General features: G+C 44.2%; 1 protein-coding gene across 1 annotated transcript in view; it reads left to right on the top strand.

Annotated features, from left to right (window-relative positions):
* Positions 1 to 27,595, top strand: part of LOC134934188 (extracellular calcium-sensing receptor-like) — a 92,794-nt gene that overhangs the window by 45,647 nt on the left and 19,552 nt on the right. Inside the window, exons 4-6 of the mRNA XM_063929679.1 lie at positions 16,774 to 16,858; positions 21,189 to 21,480; positions 22,129 to 22,959. Coding sequence (XP_063785749.1) covers positions 16,774 to 16,858; positions 21,189 to 21,480; positions 22,129 to 22,959 — 1,208 coding nt within the window. The remainder of the gene's footprint in view (positions 1 to 16,773; positions 16,859 to 21,188; positions 21,481 to 22,128; positions 22,960 to 27,595) is intronic.

Here is a 27,595-nt window from a genome sequence, read left to right as displayed (position 1 = left end):
ACACCGTTTTGTAGTAAACCGCTGGGCTCTAACACCACAGTGGATTAATAGAAAGGGGATAACAGTACAGTTTATACTCTACAGGCTAACAAGAAGAATCTACAACAGAATAATGGAGAATAATGGCTACAGAGAATGTACATACGTGAGAATTGTTCGCAAGCGCTTCCCGGATCCGGTCCTCCGCTGGTCATACAGATAGCGTTCAGAGTCTTGTGTGACCAAGCCTGCTGCAAGCTCTATTTATTCACTTCATCCAAAACAATTCAATGGTCACTGTAATCCCTTTGTCTATTGGACACAGGGATGTGTCCTTACATTACAAAAGAGGTCATAGGTTGATTTGAAAAGGTGGACGATGTCTTTCCCCAACTGCTCTTGTGGGTGGTATCCTCTGGATTCCCGCCGCATACATAATACATGTTAAATACAGTTTTATATCTATATTCTACTTCTGCACATAACTATACGCTGAAACATGCGATCTTCCTCTAACCAACACCGGAATGGTTCCCTTAAAATACCCTACAGCTGAATACCAAACACCACCTTGTAACCTTGTTCTGTCCTCTCCTATCCTGTAAAGGTGAATTCCTTTGTTCAGTAACTATTTTAAACAGCTATTTCTTTCTGATGTGGTGCAGGGGGCCATGTGTACAATGTGCACTATTTTGGTTAAATATGAAATGTTCTGATAACCCTCCTTGCACTCACAAACTCTACCGTAAATGCACACACCACGCGCAGGAACGCGGGAGCAATCATACGCAAATTGCGAGTATGCGCAGACACGGCAGCATGGGCGCGCGCACAGCGGGCATGCGCCTGGTGTTAGTACATAGTATATGTATTACGATATTTTTCGACTTTGACAACATGGCATTGTGTAGAAGTGTCTGTACTGGGTTGTGTGTATACATGGCATGATGTAGTGTCTGTACTGGGCTGTATATACATGGCATGGTGTAGTAGTGTCTCCACTGGGTTGTGTGTGTATACATGACATGGTGTAGTGTCTACTGAGCTGTGTGTGTATATATGGCATGGTGTAGTGTCTGCACTAGGCAGTGTGTATACATGGCATGGTGTATTAGGGTCTACAGTGGGTTGTGTATATACATGGTGTAGTAGTGTCTATACTGGGTTGTGTGTGTGTGTACATGACATGGTGTAGTAGTGTCTACTGAGCTGTGTGTATATATGGCATGGTGTAGTGTCTGAACTAGGCTGTGTGTGTATACATGGTATGGTGTAGTAGTGTTCTGGCCTGTGTGTGTATACATGGCATGGTGTAGTAGGGTCTGCACTGGGCTGTGTGTGTGTGTACATGGCATGTTGTAGTAGTGCCTGTACTAGGCTGTGTGTATACATGGCATGGTGTAGTAGGGTCTGCACTGGGGTGTGTGTGTGTGTCTGTGTGTGTGTGTGTGTGTGTGTGTGTGTGTTTGTGTGTGTGTGTGTGTGTGTGTGTGTGTGTGTATGTGTGTACATGGCATGGTGTAGTAGTGCCTGTACTGGGCTGTGTGTGTATATACATGGCATGGTGTAGTAGTGTCTATACTGGGCTGTGTGTGTATATACATGGCATGGTGTAGTAGTGTCTGTAGTGGGCTGTGTGTTTATACATGGCATGGTGTAGTAGTGTCTGTACTGGGATGTGTATGTATATATGGCATGGTGTAATAGTGTCTGTACTGGGATGTGTATGTATATATGGCATGGTGTAATAGTGTCTGTACTGGGCTGTGTGTGTACATTGAAGTGCCAAAAGACATGGGATAGGTGCCTAGTCTCGATTGAGTTCATGTTGGGTGAACGTGGTGGCCACACCATTTGTCGGTCCTCTCTAGAATGCTCCTCAAACCAATCCTGGAAAACTTGGGATCGATGACATGGTTCATTATCCTGCTGAAATATTCCATCATTTTGGGGGTAAATAAGGTCCAATTGGGATATTCCATTCTGGCACGATCAGTGTCGCAGAGTAGATGATGAAAGACAACAACTATGAAAGCTTCTTTTATCAGCGGGAAAAGCAGTAGCCCAGCCTGCAGGGGTGCCCCAAGAGGAACAGGTACCCCCATCATCTACAGTCGATGTGGACTCTTACAGAGTTCTCTCATCCCAAGGTGCAGTGTACCCAACTGGGAGGAGCTGTTGGTGCGAACAGCATATTACCACCATCTGCGCAGAATTTGCAGCTGGAAGAGCCTGATTTTCAGGAGGACCTGCTTGTGGAGGAGACTATGGGGTTCATTCCGAGTTGATCGCTCACTGCAGATTTTCGCAGCACAGTGATCATGTAAAAAACATTCAAAACTGCGCACGCGTGTCTTACGGGTACAAAGAGCATCGTTGCTGTTCAATGGATCTAGCGAAGAATCAATTCGCACAGCCAAACGCAAGAAGATTGACAGGAAGAGGGCGCTTGTGGGTGTCAACTGACCGTTTTCTGTGAGTGCTAGGGAAAACGCAGGCGTGTCCGGGCGTTTGCAGGGCGGGTGTCTGACGTCAATTTTTCCGGCACCAAAAAGACTGAAGTGATCGCAAGCGCTGATATCAAAGTATGCTGTGAGGGGCTAATTGTTATATCAAAGGAACTGGTAGTGAGAAAAATCGATGGAGGGGGTAATGAGAGGCAGCTATGTAGGGGCAATCAGAGATAGATGCAAGGTCCACTTGATTGCATTTGCCCCCCAGGCTAAGTTGCCAGTCAGCCCCTGGGTGGGAGTCAGTTTTAAGCTAGCTAGTGCCCACCTCCACAGCTCACTATACATAACCCAGAGGTGATGGCATCCCCTAGATGGACTTCAAGGAAGAGATATTACGGAAACTAAAAAAAAAAATCATATATTGTTCGTTGAATACATTTTATATTATCATTATGACAAATTTACTATTTCTGGACATCTAGTGAAAGTGTTAATCGCTGTATGATGCTCAGATGTTGTTGCAAAGGGGCTATTATACGTACATTGGTGGTCATTCCGAGTTGTTCGCTTGGTAGTTTTCTTCGCATCGTAGCGATTTCCCGCTAACTGCGCATGTAACTATGCAGTTAGGTATTTTACTCACGTTTTTTTCTTCGTTCTGGTGATCGTAATGTGATTGACAGGAAGTGGGTGTTTCTGGGCGTAAACTGGCCGTTTTATGGGTGTGTGTGAAAAAACGCTGACGTTTCTTGGAAAAACGCGGGAGTGGCTGGAGAAACGGGGGAGTGCCTGAGCGAACCCTGGGCGTATTTGTGACGTCAAACCAGGAACGAAACGGACTGAACTGATCGCAGATGCCGAGTAAGTGTGGAGCTACTCAGAAACTGCTAAGAGGTGTCTATTCGCAATTTTGAGAATCTCTAGTTCGCAATTTTGAGAAGCTAAGATTCACTCCCAGAGGGCGGCGGCTTAGCGTGTGCAATGCTGCTAAAAGCAGCTTGCGAGTGAACAACTCGGAATGAGGGCCATTGTTCAATGTTTTCTTACAGCGCATGCGTCTGAGCCAAAGTGCGCACATGCAGATAGTGGATTGCGATGGCGGTTGCACCAAGGAATTAATTGCAAGGTGAATGACAGGAAGACAGAGCTTGGGGGTATCTGGTGTTTAGGTCGACCCTGTCTAGGTCGGCAGTCACTAGGTCAACCATGGAAGGTCGACTTTCATTAGGTCAACATGGTCAGTGGGTCGACATGAGTTTTCAATTTTTTTTTCATTTTTTAAACTTTTTCTTACTTTATGATCCACGTGGACAACGATTGGGAATTGTAACCTGTGCCGTGCGCAGCGAGGAACCTTTGCTTGCATACACGGTGCACTAATTTGGGTTCCCGGTCACTTTACGAAGAAAACGACACCCAAAAAATTCAAAAACTCATGTCGACCTTTTTCCGTGTTGCCCTCATGACTGTTGACCTATTCCAGGCGTCGACGTAGTCACTGTCGTTCAATAGTGGTTGACTTAAAGGCTGTCGACCTAGTTAGGGTTAATCCAATGATACATACCCGTGTTTGGGGGGGGGGGGGGGGGGTAATGGGGAGAGGTCAGATGAGATGCAGGTGTGTCATGGACGTTCAGATGCAGTTTTCTGGGGGTGCATAAATTAGCAGTTGCGATCTTACTTGCTACTAGAGAGTCCCCTGCATCCCAGGAGCGCATCTGAGCCTGCGTGTCTTTAGAGGCACTCAGACTCTGCGACATGATCCGATATGCAACGATGGTACCGATGTATAAGCAATTTTACACCGTCGGATGGAAATTATTTGACAGCAGTGGGCGTTCCTATGCTCAGGCTAGCTTCTACCCATATTAGCATATAATCGCAATTGCGTACAGCAAAGGCTAGCAGCCGCAAGAACAACAGCACCTGCGCGAGCCTCATTACTCGCTTGACCTCGTTAATAATGCCATGGGAAACGCTAATGATTTCAATACTACTAATAAAGAAGACACAATTTGTCCTATTAAAAATTTTCTCCGTCATCATTTCAGAGTGCATCTTTGATGTGCTTCTCTAATTACAATCACGACAAGCTTTGGCCTGTCAGTAATGGAGCCTTGTTTACTGGAATACATTGTATCACTACACACCGCAGGGAAGTCACATCTGCACAATTACGCCTGCAATTTCCTTTCCCTAAACTCTAATGGCCACAGATCCCATCTGCAAACTGGCCGCAGAGAATGCATCAAGCTTAACTCGTTATGATAAGGGAATGTTACTATGAATAGAACACAACCATTTCCGCATTGATTCAGGTTATTACATATAATTACAGGGCTCTCTATAAAGCTGCGAGTGATTGCAGTGAGAGACTGATAGACACTTGTGGCAATGTAAGTATAAGACATCTATTCTAAGAACGCTCTCATGCTATTGCCACTAGCTTAGTAAATACACAGATGTTGGGTATACATGAGCGGATTCAGACATTAGGAGATAGGCTAGTGTGGCTGAGTGCAGAATCAGACCCTAAGATGCGTTAGGAGGAAATAAAATAACTTTGACATTTTGGCTTATCCATTACGGTTCACTCATTGCTGAGTGGATGTCCGGGTTACTTAAGGGGTGTACACAGTAGGTGATATAGGGTGTGATTCAGATCTGATCGTTGCTGTGCGTTTCAGCGGGTGATCAGTGATAGACTGAGCATACGTATGCACCGCAATATGCACGTGCGTTGTAAACAACAACAACAGGCATTGCAAACCAGCGACAGGATGGTGCAAAAATTTCGATTGCACAGGGGTTTGCAAGGTGATTGGCAGGAATAGGCTATTTGTGGGTGGTAACTGACCATTTACTGGGAGTGTCCTGAAAAACGCAGGTTTTCCCAAGCGTTTTCAGGGCGGGTGTGTGATTTCCACTCCGGCCCCGGTCAGCCCGTTGTCATTGCTTTGTAGCTGTAAGTCCTGGGCTGCGCACAGACTGCACACACTGGATTTTTGCAGCTCAGAGTACACATGCGATCGCACACTTGGCTGGGGGTGAATTTACACTCCCCATGGGTGGTGACTATCTGAACGCAGGACAGCAAAGTTAGCAGCCCAGCGATCAGATCTGAATTGCCCCCATAGTAAACACTATTGCTAATTTTTACTCTCCTGAGAGATATCGTGTACTGTATGTGTATCCGGCTGGTGACGGCCAGTGTGCGTCCCCGCGGGTCTTTAACGACCCTCATTGTCGGCCGTGCATGCAGCTCAATTTAGACTTATCACCCAAAACTGCATGCACGGCCCATCCGCAGCATGATGTCACTGTGCGATATCGCTAGCATTATGTGTTTGCCCATGACTGCCTGTCCCCCTCCCAGACCGGGAGAGGGACACACTAGGCGATGTCACTCATGGAGCACAACGCCTAGTGTGTACCCACCTTAAAACATAAGATTGTCATACTGTCCCTTTAATCAGGGACACTCACGACTTACACAGATTCTATGTCTAGCTGACTTAAAGTCTGCATGTCACCTGCTTTTAGATAGATACAGACCCTGTGTAAATCATAGGAGTCACAGATTAAAGGCAAGGGCGTAGCTACCATAGGTACAGGGATAGCAGCTGCTATGGGGCCAGAGCTGAGAGGGGCCACCTTCCCTGTCACACTTATATGTGTTATATACAGGGCGTAGCTACCATAGGTACAGGGATAGCAGCTGCTATGGGGCCAGAGCTGAGAGGGGCCACCTTCCCTGTCACAGTTACATGTGTTATATACAGGGTGTAGCTACCATAGGTGCAGGGAGTGCAGCAGCTATGGGGCCCAGAGCTGAGAGGGGCCACCTTCCCTGTCACAGTTACATGTGTTATATACAGAGTGTAGCTACCATAGGTGCAGGGAGTGCAGCTGCTATGGGGCCCAGAACTGAGTGTGGCCACCTTCCCTGTCACAGTTACATGTGTTATATACAGGGTGTAGCTATTATAGGTGCAGGCAGTGCAGCTGCTATGGGGCCCAGAGCTGAGAGGGGCCACCTTCCCTGTCACAGTTACATGTGTTATATACAGGGTGTAGCTACCATAGGTACAGGGAGTGCAGCTGCTATGGGGCCCAGAGCTGAGAGGGGCCACCTTCCCTGTCACAGTGACGTGTTATATACAAGGGTGTAGCTACCATAGGTGCAGACAGTGCAGCTGCTATGGGGCCCAGAGCTGAGAGGGGCCACCTTCCCTGTCACAGTTACATGTGTTATATACAGGGTGTAGCTACCATAGGTGCAGGGTGTGCAGCTGCTATGGGGCCCAGAGCTGAGAGGGCCCACCTTCCCTGTCACAGTTACATGTGTTATACACAGGGGCGTAGCTACCATAGGTGCAGGCAGTGCAGCTGCTATGGGGCCCAGAGATGAGAGGGGCCACCTTCCCTGTCACAATTATATGTGTTATATACATTTTTCGCCATTGGGTGGTACGTAGGGGTCCTTTTAAACTTTTTTCTTGGGGCCTGCAATACATCTAGGTATGCCCCTGGACCTGCTCATTGTAGTGTGGTATAAAATGAACTGGAGGGCATGTTAAATAATGTTATATAATATAAACCGGGGCACTGTAATGAGGCACAATATGAACAGGGAGCACTATATACCATAATGTGAATTGGGGGTACTGTGCGGCATAATGTGTACTGGCAGCTCTGAGATGTGACATAGGGTGAACTTAAGCACTACTGCGATTCATAAAAGAAACTAGGGCACTACTATGGGGCATAACATTAAATAAGGCTCTACTATGGTTCAGAAAATGAACTAGGGCACTATTATAGGGCATAACATTAACAACTGCTGCAGAGAAGTTTCTTTAGAAGCATTGGGATGGGGCCCCTTCAAAATGTTGCTACGTGGCCCACAAAATTCTGGCTATACCCCTGATTAAAGGGATATTATGGAAACCTTATTTAATTGTGCAGTCGAGGTGAATAAGTCACTGATTTTCAAAACTTGAGTTCTTCACATATGGGGGTAATTCTGAGTTGATCACAGCAGGAAATTTTTTAGCAGTTGGGCAAAACCATGTGCACTGCAGGGGAGGCAGATATAACATGTGCAGAGAGAGTTAGATTTGGGTGGGTTATTTTCTTTCTGTGCAGGGTAAATACTGGCTGCTTTATTTTTACACTGCAATTTAGATTTCAGTTTGAACACACCCCACTCAAATCTATCTCTCTCTGCACATGTTACATCTGCCCCACCTGCACTGCACATGGTTTTGCCCAACTGCTAAAAAATTTCCTGCTGCGATCAACTCGGAATTACCCCCACAGTACAGTACAGTGCAGAAATATAACCAGGGAATCTATTGGATGAACGTGGTAAAGTAGAACAAGAAGTGTGATGTGTATATTCTGCTTACAGATGACCTGCAGGATAACTCACACATCATGGACAGTACATATACCATCTGTTTATGTGTCATCCTCTGTTGCATTTTAATGGACTGTTCCGTGGACCAGAAATGCAGACTTCCACCTATGTCGGTGATGGAAGGGGTAACACAACCCGGAGATATCATGATTGGAATCCTATTAGGTCTCCATATTAGCAGAGCTTACCAAAAGCTGACATTCCAAGTGAGACCGCTCAGGACCACGTGCGCATTGTAAGTAAATTGTGTGATAATGCTGACATTCCTTTGGGACCTGAATTATAGTTAGTAGTAAATACATCTGTAAGGTCCGTTTTGTATTTTGCAAAACATTGGGCCTTATTCAGGTTTGCTATCAAGCCAAAAAAAGCATGCAAAACCATGTGCAGTGCAGGTGGGGCAGATGTAACATGTGCAGAGAGAGTTAGATTTGGGTGGGGTGTGTTCAAAGTGAAATCTAAATTGCAGTGTAAAAATCAAGCAGCCAGTATTTACCCTGCACAGAAACAATATAACCCATCCATCTCATTGCCCTTTTCCAGCATTGATATTTTGTCCATGTCGATCTTTTGCCTGCCGGCCATATTGGGGTGACCTAGTGACAGTAGGCCTATTGAATGTAAATTTCCTATACCACACCTGAAAATGACAGTATGAAGATAAAGTTCACCAATATCCGTGTGCTATGGTACATGTAAAATCAGGAAGAAAATATATATATAGATATGTCCTGATTTTGCATGTGCATCCCTGGTATAGTTTGTCCAAATGGGAATTTGCACCCTATATGGTTTTGCTCCTTAATGTGCCCGAGTGGCTAATTCAGAGACGGGCACAGCGGCTACACACAGATACCAACATTTTTTCTTATCTCCCAGCTGAATTTGATAGAACTTGGCTGGATCTGTCTTTTCATGTAATAGAGGGTTTTGGACAAGGGCTGGCTGGAAACTTTCAGTCTGTGGGGCAAGTGCAAGCAAGTGGCTCGGCTTTTCTACCAGCGCATGCAACAGAAAAATGGGCGCGGCAGAAAGTGTTGTAAAGTAGTTTGCCCAGTGTGTGTCTGGTTTAAACAGCTATGGAAATATCTGAAACTTTGTTATGAGAAAGTGCTATAAACATATGCATCACCTACCCGCCCCATCTGACTAAAGGCCCATACACACTTGACGATGCACACATCGTTAACGACCGTCGTTAACGACTTCCCTTGAACTTCCCTTGAACAGCTGAGCAAACGACATGAGCATACACACTACCAACGACCAAAGACGAAAGACCATAGACCATTCATCGTTGAAGCATCCAAGCTGAACAGTTTATTAAAATAATGAGCTGGGAACAGGGCTGGTGAACAGTGGCTTGGTCGTTGGTCGTTGGTCTTTCACACCATACACATTCAACGACGTCTCTGGTCGGTAACGACCATAGTGGAAATTGAGCATACATGCTCCACAGATAAGCGAGGGTCGTTAACGTCCCGCGGGGCCGTGCATCGGTGGTCGTCGGATGCATACACACTTGACGATATAATGAGCGACGTCGTTGATGAGGGCTGAAATGAACGACGTCGTTCATTTTATCGTCAAGTGTGTATGGGCCTTAAAGGCCTAATTTAGACCTGATCGCTCCTTTGCGAATTTGCAGAGGTCTGCGATCAGATAGTCGCCGCCCAGAGTGAAAATCCGACCCATGCAAATCTGCGTGCGCCGTGCAAAAATCTCTGCAAACACTGGTCAACTGCAAATTCGTCACCATTTAATGATTTTTAAAGTCTGTGCAGTGTGTGCGCAGCCCAAGACTTACTCCTACAGTGCGAAACAGTCAGGCTGATCGGGGTCGGAGCTGACGTCACACACCCGCCCTGAAAATGCTTGGGAACGCCTGTATTTTCCCTGACACTCTCAGAAAATGGTAAGTTACCACCCTCAAACGCCGCCTTCTTGTCAATCATCTTGCGTACGCCTAGCGATCAAAAAAATAACTTTTTCTAGGCCTCGTGCATGCGCACTATGATCTGTGCGTTATCCGGTCTCTGGGTCGGCAGTGTCTAGGTCGACCACTATTGGTCAACAATAACTAGGTCGACCTGGTTTCTAGGTCGACAGGGTCTTTAGGTCGACATGTTCTAGGTCGACTGGTCAAAAGGTCGACATGAGTTTTTCACTTTTTTTTTTACTTTTTCATACTTTACGATCCGCGTGGAATATGATTGGGAACGATAACCCGCGAGGCACCTTGCCCAAAGCATGGCGAGCGAGGCGCTGCACTAATTGGGGTCCCCAGTCACTGTATAGCGAAAACGACACCAACAAAAATTTCAAAACTCCTGACAACCTTTTGACCTGTCGACATAGACCATGTCGACCTAGAGACCCTATCAACCTAGAATCCCTGTCGACCTAGTTATTGTTGACCAATAGTGGTTGACCTAGACACTGTCGACCTAAGTGTGGTCGACCTCCAATACCACACCCGATATGTACGCATACAATCGATAATTGTCCGCCTTGCGAATTCACACAACAGCGATCAACTCTGAATTAGGCCCATTGATTTGATTCATTCACTTGGCATTTTGTTAAAGAATTCTTACATTGCAGCATGTTTTCCACACCTGCCTAAAACTTTTGCACAGTACTGTATGTAATGATAGTTACTAGCTACCTATACTGCACAAATATAGATCTATATTCCTCTAGTCTTCAAGCATATTCACTCTCTCTGAAATGAGTACTGTGACCAGTGGTGCCGAGAGAGGGGCGGAGATGGTAAAAGTATTTTTTCCAAAGGGTACATGGCCACACCTCCTGTGATTAAGCCACACCCATTGAAAAGTACCTGGGCCCATCCCGGCTCTTGACTGCCCTGACTATGACCCATAGAACCAACTGCAGCAGTATTTGTAACATATACAGTATTAGAGTATTATGCACCCCTTGGTTCATATATTGTGTGTAAATCTGACTTTTGTACCAGAGAGTGCCTCATCATCCATTGACCTCACTGCATGTTACTGATGCACAGATGAAAAGCATTGCTCTACATTGTCCTGCATACAATAAGGCCCTATGTGTCCCTACTGTGATTGCTTCATAATGTTGGAATTTATATATATTAGGGATGAGCAGGTTAGGTTCCCCGGTTGCCAAGCTCCCCCCAAACATTGTGATCCAAGGCGGGATCCGAGTTTGGCTCGGGTCTTCCCACCTTACTTGGATCCTAAAGTGAGGCTGAACATCATCTTCCCGCTGTCAGATTCTCGCAGGCTTTTGATTCTATATAAGTCCCGTGCATCGGCGTCATCTTCACTCCGGCTGTGGAGAGTGTACTGAATGGACATGTCCATCTCCAGTACTGCTTGTCTGGCTTATCTCTGCTGTATATGAAAGGGGTGCCCTGTCTGTTGAATCTTAAAGGGGTGCTCTCTCTGTCTGCTGTATCTGAAAAAGGGGTGCTCTCTCTGTATGTTGTATCTAAAAAAGGGGTGCTGTACCCCAGTGTACTATACAATTTTTTGTTTATTTTCACAAGTACTGTGACACTGCTGCTCAGACCGCACTATATTATTTCCTACTTATAAACGTATTGTGCAATGCTGTCAGTGAAGTCAACTGCAGTGTGTAATTATTATATATATATTTCTGACTCATTTGTGCAACACAGTAACCGCCGGTGTGTGATATAAAAAATACTTCTACATATTTCTGACTCATTTGTGGGATGCTGTCGGTGAAGTTAACCGCAGTGTGTAATTATTATATATATATCTGACTCATTTGTGCGACACCGTCACCGCCATTGTGTGATTTAAGAAATACTTCTACATATTTCTGACTAATTTGTGCGACGCTGTCAGTCAACTGCAGTGTGTAATTATTATATATATTTCTGAATCATTTGTGCGACACTTTAACCGCCAGTGTGTGATATAATAAATACTTCTACATATTTCTGACTCATTTGGGCGATGCTGTCGGTGAAGTTAACTGCAGTGTGTAATTATTATATATATTTCTGTCTCATTTGTGCGACACCGTAACCACCATTTTGCAGCTGCTCCATCCATATAGGGGTGTTCTGTCAGTCCATTTAAGGGTGCTGTGTCTGTAGCTCATATTCTTATGTTATACTGATACCCCTTTCACATCGCACAAATAACCCGGTATCGACACGGCATATTGCCGTGTCGACATGGGTCAGTGTGCAATGTGAAAGCACTTTCGGCGAATTAGCGGGTCGCCTGAACCAGTAATTCAACCCGGTATAAAAGAAGGATTATACCCGGGTCGAATACCGGGTCAGGCGCAGTGTGAATGGGAGCCGCGTCGATGCGACACGGTTCCCATTCACAGCATAGGGAGAGGCGGCGCAGGAGATGAGCTCATCTCCCAGCACCGCCTCCACCCCCGCCCCTGCTGCTGCTGCCCCCCCCCCCCCGCTGCTATGGCAACCGACCAAGTATATTGCCGGGTCAGAAAGCCATCAAAGGAGACCAAATGCCGGATCCCACCCGGTAAGGACATGTTTCTCTTACCGGGTGGGATCCGGCATTTGCGATGTGAAAGCGGTATTATTGTCCTATTTTCATAATTCTTGTTATCACCACATTGTGATTAATTAAAATTAATATTATTAATAATAATGATAAATTAAGTACATTTAAATGAAATGAATATAAATAAACTCTCCACACTTGTATAGCGAACCTTCTGCATATCAAATATGTCTTTGAGGAACAGAAGAATTTGATCCAAAATAAATTACATAAATTCAGTCTAAAATATTGTCTTTTATAAATTCCTCTTTTGCCTTAATCATCTTTATTCTCACCTTCTGAAATCAAATATATATTTGAGGAACAGAAGAACTTGATCAAAGATAAATTAAATAAATTAAATAAATCTAACATAATGTCTTTTTATTTGTCTTTGCCTTAATCATCATTTTTCTCACCTTCTGCATTTCAAATATATATTTAAGGATCAGAAGAACTTGATCAAAGATAAATTAAATAAATTAATTAAATCTAAATTATTGTCTTTTTTATTCTTTTTTGCCTTATTCATCTTTTTGTGAACTGAATCTTGAGCCTTGCCTAATGCGTCATTTTTTAAAATGCATTCTTGTTTTAAAATAATTTTTCCTCGCAGTATATACAGTATATCCAAGGGCTGCTGCTGCCCTGTCCAGCTACCTTGGTGTAACCTTTTGGCCTAAACTGGATCAAAACAATATTGTGAGCTGTAAGGTGTTAAGAATAGACTGGAAATGAGTGGAAATTAATGTTATTGAGGGTAATAATACTGTAGAACAAAAACAGGCCACAATTCCGTGATTACAGTTGTTTTTATGATTTTTTTTTCTAAAAAATACAGATCCGAAACCAAAACCCGCAAGGGCAGTTTTGTTAAAACCAATACAGATCGAAAACACAAAACCCCAAAAATGGCCGTCGCACACCATATATATATATACATATATATATATATATATATATATAATATACTGTATTTGAAAGCAAGAGAATACAGCACCACTTATGAGAATATATCATATAGCTCTATAAATACTGGTTTGATTTAGTTGACACTCCCAAATTTCATGGGCGTCAGCTGTCTCTTAAATACACAGTAGTGGTAAGTACTGTAAAACATGTGGTAAATGGGGATAAGGGTTCTAGCGACCACTGGTATCTCGATTTGTAATGGATGGTATTTGTTACCGAACAAGTCTAAATAAAAAATTTAGGTAATCTAAATAAAATTTTAACAGGGAATTTGTATTAAAACAGAGTCTATGATAATATATTTAAAATACAACTAAATTATTACAGTACAATGCAAATATAAAAAATCAAGACAAATAAGAGCAAAAGAGGATCTTAACTAAGCAGGAGGTCTTAAAAGGGGAATCCCAATGCATTTCGTCCTTAGGACTTCGTCAATGGACCCCTTGAAGAAGTAGTAAGTTTGAAACGCGTCCCTGTAAACATTTTATTTTGATTACCTACATTTTTTATTTAGACTAGTTCGGTAACAAATACCATCCATTACAAATTGAGACACCATCCCCATTTACTATATATATATATCCCATATCCTCAATACAGTATGTGTATAGTGGAAGCCTTCATGCACCTCAACAGTGCCCACTCTGAGGGAAATGGGACCTTAGCTGGCTTTGAAGAGGTGAAAGACCCTGCCGACTGAACTGGATAAGTATGGAATCTGGTGTTAGAATGAAGGAGTGAGAGAGTGGGGGTTGGCGGCGGGTGCAGATGGGATGGAGTAGGGGAAGAAACTGAGACGAACCAAAGGTTGCTGGAAGATTCGGTTAATTTGCCGGCTGCCGGAATCCCGACAGCCAACAATGCTGCCAGCCAGAATCCCGGTGCAACAGGATTATTCCCCCTTGTGGGTGTCCACGACACCCATAGAGTGAGAATTGATCCTGTGACGAGCGCAGTGAGCCACCAAGCCCACAAGGGAACTCTTTGCGCTCACCCCGCTGCCGGCATTCTGGTGGGTAGGATGCTGCTGTCGGGATATTGACAGCCGGCATCCTGTCTACCGGTAAATAATACTGAACCCTTTGCTCGATCCGTATGTGTTTGTATTTTAATTTTTTTTATCAAAATTTTCATCTGGTCCTGATGTGAGTGCCACCATAATACAAAGGCATTGGATATACCCACAAGGGTAGGCACCTAGATCCATTAACTTTATATTACAAGAGTGCCGAGCACAAAGCAACAGTTATATATAGTACATACTGTCTGCTCTAACGTACATAAAAAGATTTATTATTATTTTGGTTGATTCATATAACCTTTATCTCCTCCCCACAAGCCCCTTACCTGCTTTCTGGAGCTAATAGAGGTAGGAGCAAAGAGCACAGAGAGGAGCAAAGAAGTCAGGAGGCGGTCCTAGGATGAAATCAGGGAGGAGACTGGAGTGTGGAATAGAAAAGTAATGGGGCAACAGGAGAGGATGGACCAGCCTGTAAGTGAGCTCAACTCATTGGGGGGCTGCTCCCAGGGTAGGGACCATTCACTGTACAGTGTTGGCAGCCGCTGTGCACAATAATTCTGGAGGACAGAACAGTAGTGTGAGGTGCAGTACTAGGCAGTGAGACTCCAGGATGCTGCAACTATAGAGAGAGATATCCCACCAACCACAGCTGCAGCCACATCACAGTGCGCCCATGATGCCAGCAGCACCGGTAGTGGCTTCGACATAAGTCACTTACTTGCCTGTGACCCAGATAGCTCCGCCCAGCCAAAACTCCGCTCCCAAAAGCCTTAGTACTCTGAGGCCACCAAAACTCCCCCACTCTGCATGTCTCCTGGCCACAATCTATGCACATGCACACCATGCCTGTGGCCCCAAACAGATTTGTTTTACTGGCCCGGAGGGCAGATGGCGCCCTTCCCCCAAGCCCAGCCTGCCATGGGCTTTGGGAAAGAAACAGGTTGAAATTATGATTGCATGGAACCACCATGACTTATGTTAGTATTGTGGGTATTTCTGAGTCATGCATACGGCGAAGGGAAGTTTGCTTCAGATGAATCTGCAACACCTAGCTGGTGCAAGCGCAGTTGCGTTGGCTAGTGTAAAATCAGTGGGCAGTGCAGCTCCCTGCTTGTAGACACACGGACCCTCACATTAGCCAAATAGAATTGCATCTGACTTAGAATCAGCCCCTAAACATCCAAGTCTCCATGATCAGCTAATTACTCTACTTGTGCTGTATGCCGGTCTACAGTACCTATCTGCACAGTGGCCCTCATTCCGAGTTGTTCGCTCGGTAAAAATCTTCGCATCGCAGCGATTTTCCGCTTAATGCGCATGCGCAATGTTCGCACTGCGACTGCGCCAAGTAAATTTGCTATGCACTTAGTAATTTTACTCACGGCTTTTTCATCGTTCTGGCGATCGTAATGTGATTGACAGGAAATGGGTGTTACTGGGCGGAAACAGGCCGTTTTATGGGCGTGTGGGAAAAAACGCTACCGTTTCCGGAAAAAACGCAGGAGTGGCCGGAGAAACGGAGGAGTGTCTGGGCGAACGCTGGGTGTGTTTGTGACGTCAAACCAGGAACGACAAGCACTGAACTGATCGCAGATGCCGAGTAAGTCTGAAGCTACTCAGAAACTGCTACGAGGTGTGTAATCGCAATATTGCGAATACATCGTTCGCAATTTTAAGATGCTAAGATTCACTCCCAGTAGGCGGCGGCTTAGCATGAGCAAATCTGCTAAAATCCGCTTGCGAGCGAACAACTCGGAATGAGGGCCAGTGTTATGTTTGGTTTGTACAGCATTTGTAGGTTAGTAGCTTATTACATAATTAATAAGAATTTTGACGTACAATGGCTTCACTTCTCTAAGTTACCTCATGCAAATCATGAAACCTTTGTGTTTAAGCTAAGACAATCATTTAATTCAGTTTTTTCCATAATAATACCATTATTGGTTCTAATCACTGAAAACAACAGGGTGGGTTGTGGACCGGAGGGATGCCTGGTGGGGGCACAGGTCCTGCCCCTTCCCCAAAGTATATGCTCACCTTGTTATGGTAAGCAGATCCCTCTTCCTCTGCATCGCCAGTTACCCAGTGATGTCTTTGGGAAGATGGCACCGAACAGTGAAAGCAAAGACTCGGGGACTGTGCCACGGCCTTTGCTCTCTAGTGCACGTGTGCCAGCTTCCTGAATACACTGGAAAGATGGCATCACCACGGAGGATGCTCCCACATGCCATCTCAAGGTAAGGGTTAGGCACTTATCACCCCCATCCCCCCTTCCTTGGATCTGCCCTGTATGAGGGGCAAATGGTGCTCCCCCTGTGCAGCACATTTGTGGCCACCGCAATTAGTATTTTGTTTTTGTATAAAGCATAATGTTCCCCCCTACAGCACCTGACCTGGTGCCACTCTCTAAGGCCCTGGATCTATTACTGCAGAACCTTACACTAGATGTATATGTTTGCCAATTTCTAAAGTACAGATGTGCGGGTTCAGTTTCCTGAAAATTGAGCCCACCCAAACGTCATTTTTCAGAGTACATCCAAGTCTGTGTTTTGGATTTGATAAAACTCCCTATTGTGTGGTTTGGGCACCATTTCACACAGAATGCCAGACGGAAAGGGTGTGGGACAGGCTGCAGTAACTGTGACGAAGGGCTGTGGGTAACTGTGTTACACTCAATGTCAACAGTGAAGGCCTCTGGGCTGCAATGTAGCTGTCAGTGAAGATTAAGGATTGTGGGCTATTGTGTCATCATCATCATCATCATCATCATCATCATCATCAGTCTACTAGGGCTGCAGAAATGTCTGTGACTGTGTCAGACTGTCAATGTCATCTGTGGGCTGCATTGTGAATGTAACATAGTAACATAGTATCTGAGGTTGAAAAAAGACAATTGTCCATCGAGTTCAACCTATTTGTGGTCTCCTATGCATGATGATTTGACTAAAATTTCTGACTGATGCTGCTGTCAGCCGTTGCATTTTATCCCTATTTATAGTAACTATAATGCATGACTATGCACCATACCCCTGGATATCCTTATCCATTAGGAATTTATCTAACCCATTCTTAAAGGTGTTGACAGATTCTGCCATTACAACTCCCTCGGGCAGGGAATTCCAAACACGTATTGTCCTTACCGTGAAAAAGCCTTTACGCCGTATTGTGCGGAATCTCCTCTCCTCTAACCTGAGCGAGTGTCCACGAGTCCTCTGTGTTGATCTAACCAAAAACAGGTCCCACGCAAGCTCTGTGTATTGTCCCCTTATATATTTGTAGATGTTGATCATATCCCCTCTTAGTCTCCGCTTTTCCAATGTAAACATGCCTAGTCTTTCAAGCCTTTCCTTGTATTCCATCGTCTCCATGCCCTTAATTAGTTTGGTCGCCCTCCTCTGAACCTTTTCTAGCTCCAGGATATCATTTTTGTAGTACGGTGCCCAGAATTGTACACAGTATTCAAGGTGTGGCCTCACTAGTGATTTATATAACGGGAGTATAATACTCTCGTCCCTAGCATCAATACCCTGTTTTATGCATGCTAATATCTTATTAGCCTTCTTTGCTGCAGTCCTACTTTGGGTACTACTGCTTAGCTTGCTATCTATGAGGACACCCAAGTCCTTTTCCAGTAAAGAATCCCCTAATTTTACCCCATTTAGTAGGTAGGTGTAATTTTTGTTCTTGTTACCACAGTGCATTACCTTACACTTGTCTGTGTTGAAGCGCATTCTCCATTTGGCTACCCATGCTTCTAATTTAACTAAGTCGTTCTGAAGAGACTCGGCAACATCCTCTGTATTTATAGCCTTACACAATTTGGTATCATCTGCAAAAATTGACAACATGCTCTCTAGACCTTCTGTTAGGTCGTTAATGAAAATATTGAACAATAGCGGTCCTAATACTGAGCCTTGCGGCACACCACTTAGCACTTCAGTCCAAGTTGAAAAAGATCCATTAACCACAATGCGCTGCTCCCTATTATCTAACCAGTTTTTGACCCAAGTGCATATTGTGCTTCCTAGCCCTGATTCTTGTAGCTTGTAGATAAGTCTCATGTGTGGTACAGTATCGAACGCTTTGGCAAAGTCTAAAAAGATTACATCCACGTCTTTACCCTGATCTAGGTTTGCGCTTACTGTTTCATAAAAGCCAAGTAAGTTGGTTTGACAGGATCTGTCCTTCATAAACCCATGTTGATTCCTTTTAATGACCTTATTGACTTCAAGGAACTTCTGAATACTATCTCTTAGAATACCTTCCAATACTTTCCCAACTATAGATGTAAGACTAACTGGTCTATAATTACCTGGTTCAGCTTTACTTCCCTTTTTGAATATAGGCACTACTTCCGCTATACGCCAGTCTTTGGGAACCATACCTGATATAACTGAATCCTTAAAGATCAAAGATAGCGGTTTTGCCAGTTCAGAGTGAAGCTCCATTAGAACCCTTGGGTGAATACCATCGGGCCCTGGTGATTTATTAATCTTTAAATGTTTTAATCGGTCACAGACTACTTCTTCGCTTAAATAAGTACCTATCAGTGGGATATTCTCATTATTGAGATTGTGTGTCAGTCCCTGAATTGGGTCCTCTCTAGTGAATACTGTTGAAAAAAACTCATTTAGTGTGTCCGCTATGTCATTATCATTTTTGCTTAAGACTCCCAACTTGTCTTTTAAAGGGCCTATACTCTCCTTCTTTAATCTCTTGCTATTAATGTATTTAAAGAATTTTTGGGGATTCGCTTTGCTTTCCTTTGCTACTAGTTTTTCAGTTTCTACTTTAGCCGCTCTTATTTCCTTTTTGCAAATTTTGTTACAGTGAAGAGTAAGGGATGTGGGCTATTGTGCCATTATCATCAGTGAAAGGCTGTGGGCTGCAGCATTGTGATGGAGTCAGTTAGGCAAATCATTATTATATAAAAAAGTGTGTGTTCAGGACAGGTTCAAGCACTGTACTTAAAAAATAATAATGTTCGATAGGCATCACCATTACTTACTGCAGTGTAAAAAAAACATACAATGTGTGTGTTGTTGTTCAGGCAATATACTTAAAAATATCAGTAGATACCACTGTTACTAATAGTTCTGTGAGTTGATATAGATTAGTTAATAGAACAGCAGGAGCAGCAACCCAATACTAGTCCTGTGGCTGCTGCCAGTCATGAAATACTTCAACATCGACTAAAGTTGGTCCAGGGTGGAGAAATTTTAAGAAAGGGCACCTGAAATCTAAACAATATTTCACAATGTTAAAAGAAACAATCCTAAAGGGAAAACTTACTTCCAAAAAAAGTTAAATTGCCAACATGCCATATACCACACACAGTGGCAAGGAATGGCTCAAGCCATGACCTCATTTTGCGAGTTGTGATCCTGTTGTTGCTAGTGCTACTGCTGTTTCTTGCTCTAGAATGCCTATTATGGAAGCTGAGGCCAAACATATTCAGGCATCTTCTTCTGTAAACTCATACGATGATGATGCAACACCTTCTCTCTTTGAGTGAAGTAGAGGTGTAACCTTTAAAACAGACAAAACAGTGCCCAATAAAAAGAAGAACTCTAAGGCTGAAAACAAACTTAGTGTTCGCAAATTCCTGAGTAGAGCCTAGGGGTGTCCACATTAGCTATCTGTAAGCCTGACATTTCTAACACTGCACCTATAGAGAAGCCTCCTTCCACCATATCTGCACCCTCTAAACATGTGTGGATGAGCAGTACAAGTAAAGATGGTGACATAAATTGGGGATGCTACTGTGGAAGTGCAACATGATGAATGGGATATTTGTGCATCTGACATTAATGAGGATGTTGATGATGGGGATATTGTTTGTGTAAGTTATCCACCAGTCACAGCAGTTCTTGCCTGTTAAAAAAAGAAAGCCATTAATCATGCCTGGGTATAAGACCAAAAAATACACATCTTACTGTATGAGTGGAATTATTTTTACCCAAATCCATTGACCATGTCAACATTCATCATGTAGACACAGATGAAATGTTAAAATTATAGAATGTTGACATATACTCTCTGGTGGCCCAGCGGTGACTTACATTCTTCTGACGACTGCAGCGGCTCCAGCTTCTGCATCCCTGCGGACATGTGATTGTCACTTTAGACACAGATCTACGATCCTCCTGTGTTCCTGTAATTATTATTCCCCTATCCCTCACCCTAAAACTTATCAATAAGCTTAACCCTCCATCTAGTACATAACCCTAACCTCCCCCCGCAGCCTTACACTAACCTCCCCGACAGCCTAGTTCTAAAATCCACTACAGCCTAACCCAAAGTCAACATTTTACCTGTTGACATTCTGAGAATGTTAAAAGGTTGTACTGTAGGTAAGCAAAAGGAAAAAGTAGTCACAAGATGGGTACACGCCAACTGATAAATAATTTCAAAAATCATTTTGGGGGCATGGCTACACCCCTTAGGGAAAAATGTGAAAAAAGTCTTAGTAGAACCGAGAAGGTGGGCACCTTGAGCCTCTCAGCCATGGGCAATTCAAGATGGGATTGAGATCAGTGTGATCACTCCACCCAACCCAACAGAGCAACAGGCGGACAAGGTAACACAACTTTGTAATTAACTGAAATATCCAGAGTAATTCACGCAATAACCACTGAAGTTGTAGTGCAATTTTTACCCCAAAATAAAAGTGTCTTTGAGAACTATAAATGTTTTGACTAGAATTTTGTTGCAATACTGTTCAATCTATTTTGTGCAACATGATTTGAATTAGAAAACAGAGCAGAAATATTTCATATAATCTTTTATTTATCCTAAAGGTTCAGTTTGGACTTTTACCAACAGATTCAGACTCTGATACACACCATTGAAGAGATCAACAGGGATCCCAATATTCTCCCAAATGTAACACTGGGGTTCCAGATGTATGACACATGTACTATGGCAAATTCAGAATTACAAGGAGCATTACAATTCCTTACTGAGTTCACAGCAATCACCTCCAGCAGCCAATGCAGTTCTAGACCATCCTTCATGGCCATTATTGGATCCACAGGTTCCACAAACTCAATGGCAGTGGCAAATGTTTTGGGGATTTTTAGATACCCACAGGTAAGACGAAACATGGATTTAATGAATATCAAATGATCATCCACACTTTTCAATAAATACAAAACCACTGTATAATTAAGGAATGAGGTTGGACCCCTTGCCAAGCATACATATGTTGTTCCTTTCTCTCTGACATACTTCATCTGGCAGAGCGGATTCAGTGGACCATCCAGGTAGCCTAGTCACTGACCTTTAGCTAAGTAATTGTTTGAACCTATGATACTCCAACCTAAACTGAATTATCCTTTAACCAAATTTATGTCAAATCTGTTGTGACTTAAAGTATCCTAAATCCCCCCAAAAATCCCCCCAAAAAATCAATAAAACCAGACCACTTGGAAACATGCCCGTTTCCTGGAATGCACCACCTTACTGCCCTAAAGGGCTGCATACTGTTACACACCCAATGTCTTCAGCCGCACTGTGTACGACATCACAATACCAAATCTGTACATGACATTGGACAGATGCATGAAAATCTAACAAGTGTCCACCTCTTAATCTGCCCAAATGTTGTAAGATGTATTGATTTGTCTAGGTCTATCAATACAGAGATAATAAGATATGCACAAAGCTAAACCAATTAAAGTTCTGATTGTGTCATATTTTTCATTAATACATAAAGTTACATTTTTTTTCTACTTCCAGGTCAGTCCATATTCAAGTATTTCTCTACTGAGTGACCGGAAAATGTTTCCGTCTTTCTTCAGGACAGTTTCAAATGACAAATTCCAGTCTATAGGACTGGCTGAGCTTGTTTTGAGATTTGGTTGGAGCTGGGTGGGTCTTGTGACTACAGACAATAATTATGGTCTTCTGGGAATTCAGTCACTAAAACAAGAGATAATGAAATCTGGAACTTGTATAGCTTTTACTGAATATAGTCGTGTAGGACAACCTGACCGCAATGCTCCACATATAGTGAGGGTAATTAAGGAGTCATCAGCTAAGGTGGTTATTGTATTCTGTGTTGATGTTGATTTTATTCCTGTTGCGAATGAATTGCTGAAACAGAACATCACAGGGAAGATTTTTATTGGAAATGCCGATTGGTCTAGATCCATCATTCTATCAGCTGTAAATTATTTTCCGATCTTATCTGGAACTCTTGGTTTAGCTGGTAATGATTTTTTGGTTCCGGGATTAAATCAGTTCCTCAGCAAGATACGTCCTTCTGTGTCCATTGTTGGTGCCTGGGAAAACTTGTACTGGGAAAAAAATTTCAGTTGCAAATTTCTTTATGGAAAGCACCTTACTGGTTCTTTGGAGACCCCAATAAAAGAATGTACAGGAGAAGAGAGGATAGATGATGTGAAGAACAGCTCCACCTATATCAACAGCTTAAAATATTCTTATGCTACTCATTCATCTGTGATGGTTTTGGCTAAAGCTTTGGATGATGCGAGAAGCTGCAAGACGGGTGATGGGCCATTTTCTTATGGGACCTGTGCAGACATTTGGAATTTAAAACCGTGGCAGGTAATAAAATGTATAACATTTTGGGGGAAAATATAATAATGTAAATACCATGGGATTGAGTTGGGCGTAAAGTTTTCTTTTACTGATCAAAAAATGGATCATCTATCCCTATGCAGATTTAGACATAGTTTATGATATTGTAATGTTATACTAAGACAAATGGAACCGACAATATAGGATAGGGCCGGACTGTCCATATGGCACTTCTAGTATTTACGTACTATCTTACATACACTTACATATTATCTGCAGCACAATATAGTGGTCAAATGCAGAAGTACTCACAGCAGGAGAAATGTAGGAAACTAGAGAGAGCAGTACTAACCTGTGTGAGGAGATCAAGGTAGGGGAGCCCTCTCCAGGTGTAGATGGGCACTCCCAAACACACAGCAGCCAGGAAACAGCACAACAGTCCAAGGATTTTGTACAATCTAGCCATAGCTAGTTTTACTGTGCAGTATAGAACATAAAAACATAAAAATAATTGCTAGCCTTTCTAGGCTTCTAACTAAACATAATGGTTCTCTCTCTCAGGGGTCTATTTACTAAGCCTTGGAAGGAGATAAAGTTGCTGGAGATAAAGTACCAGCCAATCGGCTCCTAACTGTCATTTTTCAAACCCAGCCTGTGGAATGGCAGCGACTTTATCTCCATCCAAGGCTTAGTAAATAGACCCCTCAGAGTGGTAGGACATAACATCCCTGCCACAAAACATAAACATAAGCGCAATACTCACGCCCAGTATTCATATTGTCTCTGTTAGGGTCTCCTGCCCTGTGCTGCCACGTCGTCATGGCAACCGGGAGACAAGTGCTAGTGGAGTAACCTGAGCGCAGCTGATACTCCGGTTCGGGTCTTTTGCTGTGCAGTGGTTATAGGCTCTGTGCACGGCAGGGGATCCGGTGCTGGTTTTTGTGCTCACAGTCTGTGAGGTCTGAGTGGGGCGTGGACAGCACCTGCTTTATAAGGCCTCTTTTCAGGGTAAGCAGATGCTGCTGAATCTTTGTTGGTTAGTCAGTTCATGAAAGTTAGCCAGTACTGTGTAGCTTTGTATTTGTTTGTTGCTTACTGCAAATAGGCCTGGGGATTTGGTATTACACTCTGCCAATCCAGACTTAGCAGTAAGACTGGAGTCAGTCGTTTAGCTTGCTGGGGTTCTGTTACCACTCTGTGAACTTAGCAAGTTTGCGGCTGTATTCAAGACTTGCCTGTCTAATCCTGTCTCACTGTGCTAGGTGTCAGGGGTCAGTTTAGTGGCAGTAAGCTAAAACCTGTGCACTGCAAGTGAGAAATAGGATTGTGGAGACTCTCCTTGTGTCTATCATTCCATCTCTGACCAAGGAGTTTACTGCCACACCCGTTGGTAACCCTTTAGGGTTTTGCTGTTGCCCTTAGCAACAGCATTTCGGGTTCTCTATGTATTAAAATACAACATCTTGCTTTTTCCATCTGTGCAGTTCTAATACAAAGGAGATACCCAGTTCCTTAGCCTCTGGACTTCTCTGTTCACTTTGTGTGTATTTTGTTACCCTATCACCTTCTGTGTACGTTATGTCATATTCCCCAGTTTGTCTGTGAGTCCATTTGTTTTGCATAACAGTTCAAACACCAGTACATTCCTGCAGACACTGGAGTGCATAACAGTTCTGACACCAGTACTTTCCTGCAGGCACTGGTGTGCATAACATATTCAGCAGCCTAATACTCCTGTTGAAATTTTGTGGGAATATGGAGCATACCCCTCAAAATACGTTGCAACAGGTGGTCGATCAGGTGCAGGCCCTGACTCGACAATTTAATGATTTGTCCATTAAAATGCACACCTCCCAGGCTGCTGGTGGAGCTCCCGCAGCAGCAGCACCTGCAGGGGTTAAGGAGCCGAAAGTAAATCTCCCGGATCGTTTTTCTGGAGATCGCTCGCAGTTCTTTTGTTTCAAGGAGAGCTGCAAGCTATACTTCCGGCTTAGGCCTCAGTCTTCTGGGTCGGAGATTCAGCGGGTGGGCATAGTGATTTCCTTGCTACAAGGAGACCCACAGGTCTGGGCATATGGGTTGCAGCCTGACTGTCCGTCGCTTAAAAGTGTTGATGCTTTTTTTACGGCACTGGGCATGTTGTATGATGACCCTGACAAGACGGCCTCAGCCGAGGCTCAGATTTCGATCCTTAAGCAAGGGCGAAGGCCAGTTGAGGTTTACTGTACGGAGTTTCGGAGGTTGGCCCATGATACCCAGTGGAATGACCCAGCCCTGAGACACCAGTACCGAAGAGGTCTTTCTAACCAGATAAAGGACCAACTGGTACAATATCCCTTGCCTGATAGCTTGGATCAGCTCATGCAGTTATCCATCCGGGTGGATAGACGGCTGAGAGAGCGTAGGCTTGAAAGGGAGACTGAGATTTCCTTCCTTCCCAAGGGAACCTCAGACTCTGAGGAATTTTCTGAGGAGCCTATGCAGATTTGGGCTACCCGCCTCTCCTCGCGTGAGAAGACGCGGAGGAGACAGCAGGGGTTGTGTTTGTACTGTGGGAATAAAGGTCATGTGGTAGTATCATGCCCAGAAAAGCCGGAAAACTTCAGGGCCTGAGGGTGATGGGAAATATCCTGTCAGGCCAGAAGTCAGAATTTCCCAAGAAGACTTTTATCATTCCGGTGACCTTGAAGATCCTCGGTCAAACTGTCAAGACTGAGGCCTTTGTGGACAGTGGGGCCGACGGGGTTTTTATGGACCGCCAATTAGCCCTGAAACACTCTGCTCCCTTAGTACCCTTGGCATCGGAAATTGAGATTTGTGGGTTAAACGGGGAACCATTATCCCAAGGTAAAATTACCTCTTGCACTAGCCAGATTTCTTTGTTTATTGGAGCCACACACTCTGAAAAATTGTCCTTTTATGTGACTGTCTGTACTTTTGCCCCATTGGTGTTGGGGTTACCCTGGTTAAGGGCCCACAATCCTCAATTTGACTGGGTCTCTAGGGAGATTCTTAGTTGGGGTACTGATTGTTTCAGGAGTTGCTTGAGCCTTCCAGTCAGGCTCTCGCAGCTAAGTTTGCCAGGATTGCCAGGGTGTTATGCAGATTTTGCGGACGTGTTCTCCAAAAAAGTTGCAGAGGTACTACCTCCCCATCGCCCCTATGACTGTGCCATTGATTTGTTGCCAAATGCTAAGCTTCCGAAGAGCAGGTTGTACTCCCTGTCACGTCCTGAGACTCAGGCTATGGCAGAGTACATTCAGGAGAACTTGGCTAAGGGATTTATCAGACCTTCACAGTCTCCAGTTGGGTCGGGGTTCTTCTTCGTGGGTAAAAAGGACGGTTCGTTGCGACCCTGCATCGACTTCAGGGAATTGAACCGTATCACGATTAAAAACTCATACCCACTGCCTCTCATTTCGGTCTTGTTTGACCAGCTTCGTACTGCCACCATTTTTTCTAAGATTGACCTACGCGGTGCGTACAATCTAATCCGAATAAGAGAGGGAGATGAATGGAAGACTGCCTTTAATACCCACTCAGGGCATTATGAATATTTGGTGATGCCTTTTGGGCTCTGTAATGCCCCGGCAGTCTTCCAGGATTTCATGAATGATGTGCTCAGGGAATATTTGGATAGATTCTTAGTTGTATACTTAGATGACATCCTAATCTTCTCCCATTCCCTGGAGGAACATCGGAAGCATGTACGCTTAGTCCTCCAGAAACTCAGAGACCACCGGCTTGGGGCGAAGCTGGAGAAGTGCGAATTTGAAGTTCAGCAAATCGCATTTCTAGGATATATTATCTCCCCAGAAGGTTTCCAAATGGAGGGTTCCAAGGTACAGGCAGTCCTGGATTGGGTGCAGCCCACTAGTTTGAAGGCGCTTCAGCGTTTCCTGGGCTTTGCGAATTTTTATAGACGATTTATCGCTGGATTTTCGTCTATAGTGGCGCCCTTGGTGGCACTCACTAAGAAAGGGGCGGATGTTGCTCACTGGTCTTGTGAGGCTAAAGCGGCTTTTGCCCGTCTCAAAAGGGCATTTGTTTCAGCCAAGGTGCTGCGACACCCAGATCCAGAGCGTCCTTTTGTGGTGGAGGTGGATGCCTCTGAGATGGGTATTGGGGCAGTGCTTTCTCAGATGGGAGTGCCTGATAATCGCCTTCATCCCTGTGCTTACTTTTCCCGTAAATTTTCGCCTGCCGAGATGAATTATGACGTGGGTAACCGGGAATTGTTGGCTATTAAGGATGCACTCGAGGAGTGGAGACACTGGCTTGAGGGGGCTAAGTTTGTGGTCTCAATTCTCACTGACCATAAGAATCTGGCATATTTAGAGTCAGCGAAGCGTCTCAATGCCAGGCAGGCACGATGGGCTTTGTTTTTTGCTCGCTTTAATTTTTTGATAACATATCGCCCTGGGTCAAAAAACATCAAGGCTGATGCGCTCTCGCGGAGTTTTGCTCCAATCCAGGAGACCACCGAGGAGCCGTTGCCCATTGTTTCCCCATCATGTATTAAAGTGGGCATTACCCAGGACCTCTTATCATTAGTCCTTAGAGCACAGGAGCAGGCTCCTCTAGACCTTCCGGTAGGTCTTTTGTTTGTGCCTCCTAGGTTAAGACAGCGAGTGTTCCTGGAATTCCATGCCAAGAAGTCGGC

Source organism: Pseudophryne corroboree, chromosome 6 (assembly GCF_028390025.1).
Source record: "Pseudophryne corroboree isolate aPseCor3 chromosome 6, aPseCor3.hap2, whole genome shotgun sequence".
In the NCBI taxonomy this organism is placed as follows: Eukaryota; Metazoa; Chordata; class Amphibia; order Anura; family Myobatrachidae; genus Pseudophryne; species Pseudophryne corroboree.
Note: the sequence above shows the minus strand (reverse complement) of the source record. Positions and strands in the feature narration are given on the sequence as shown.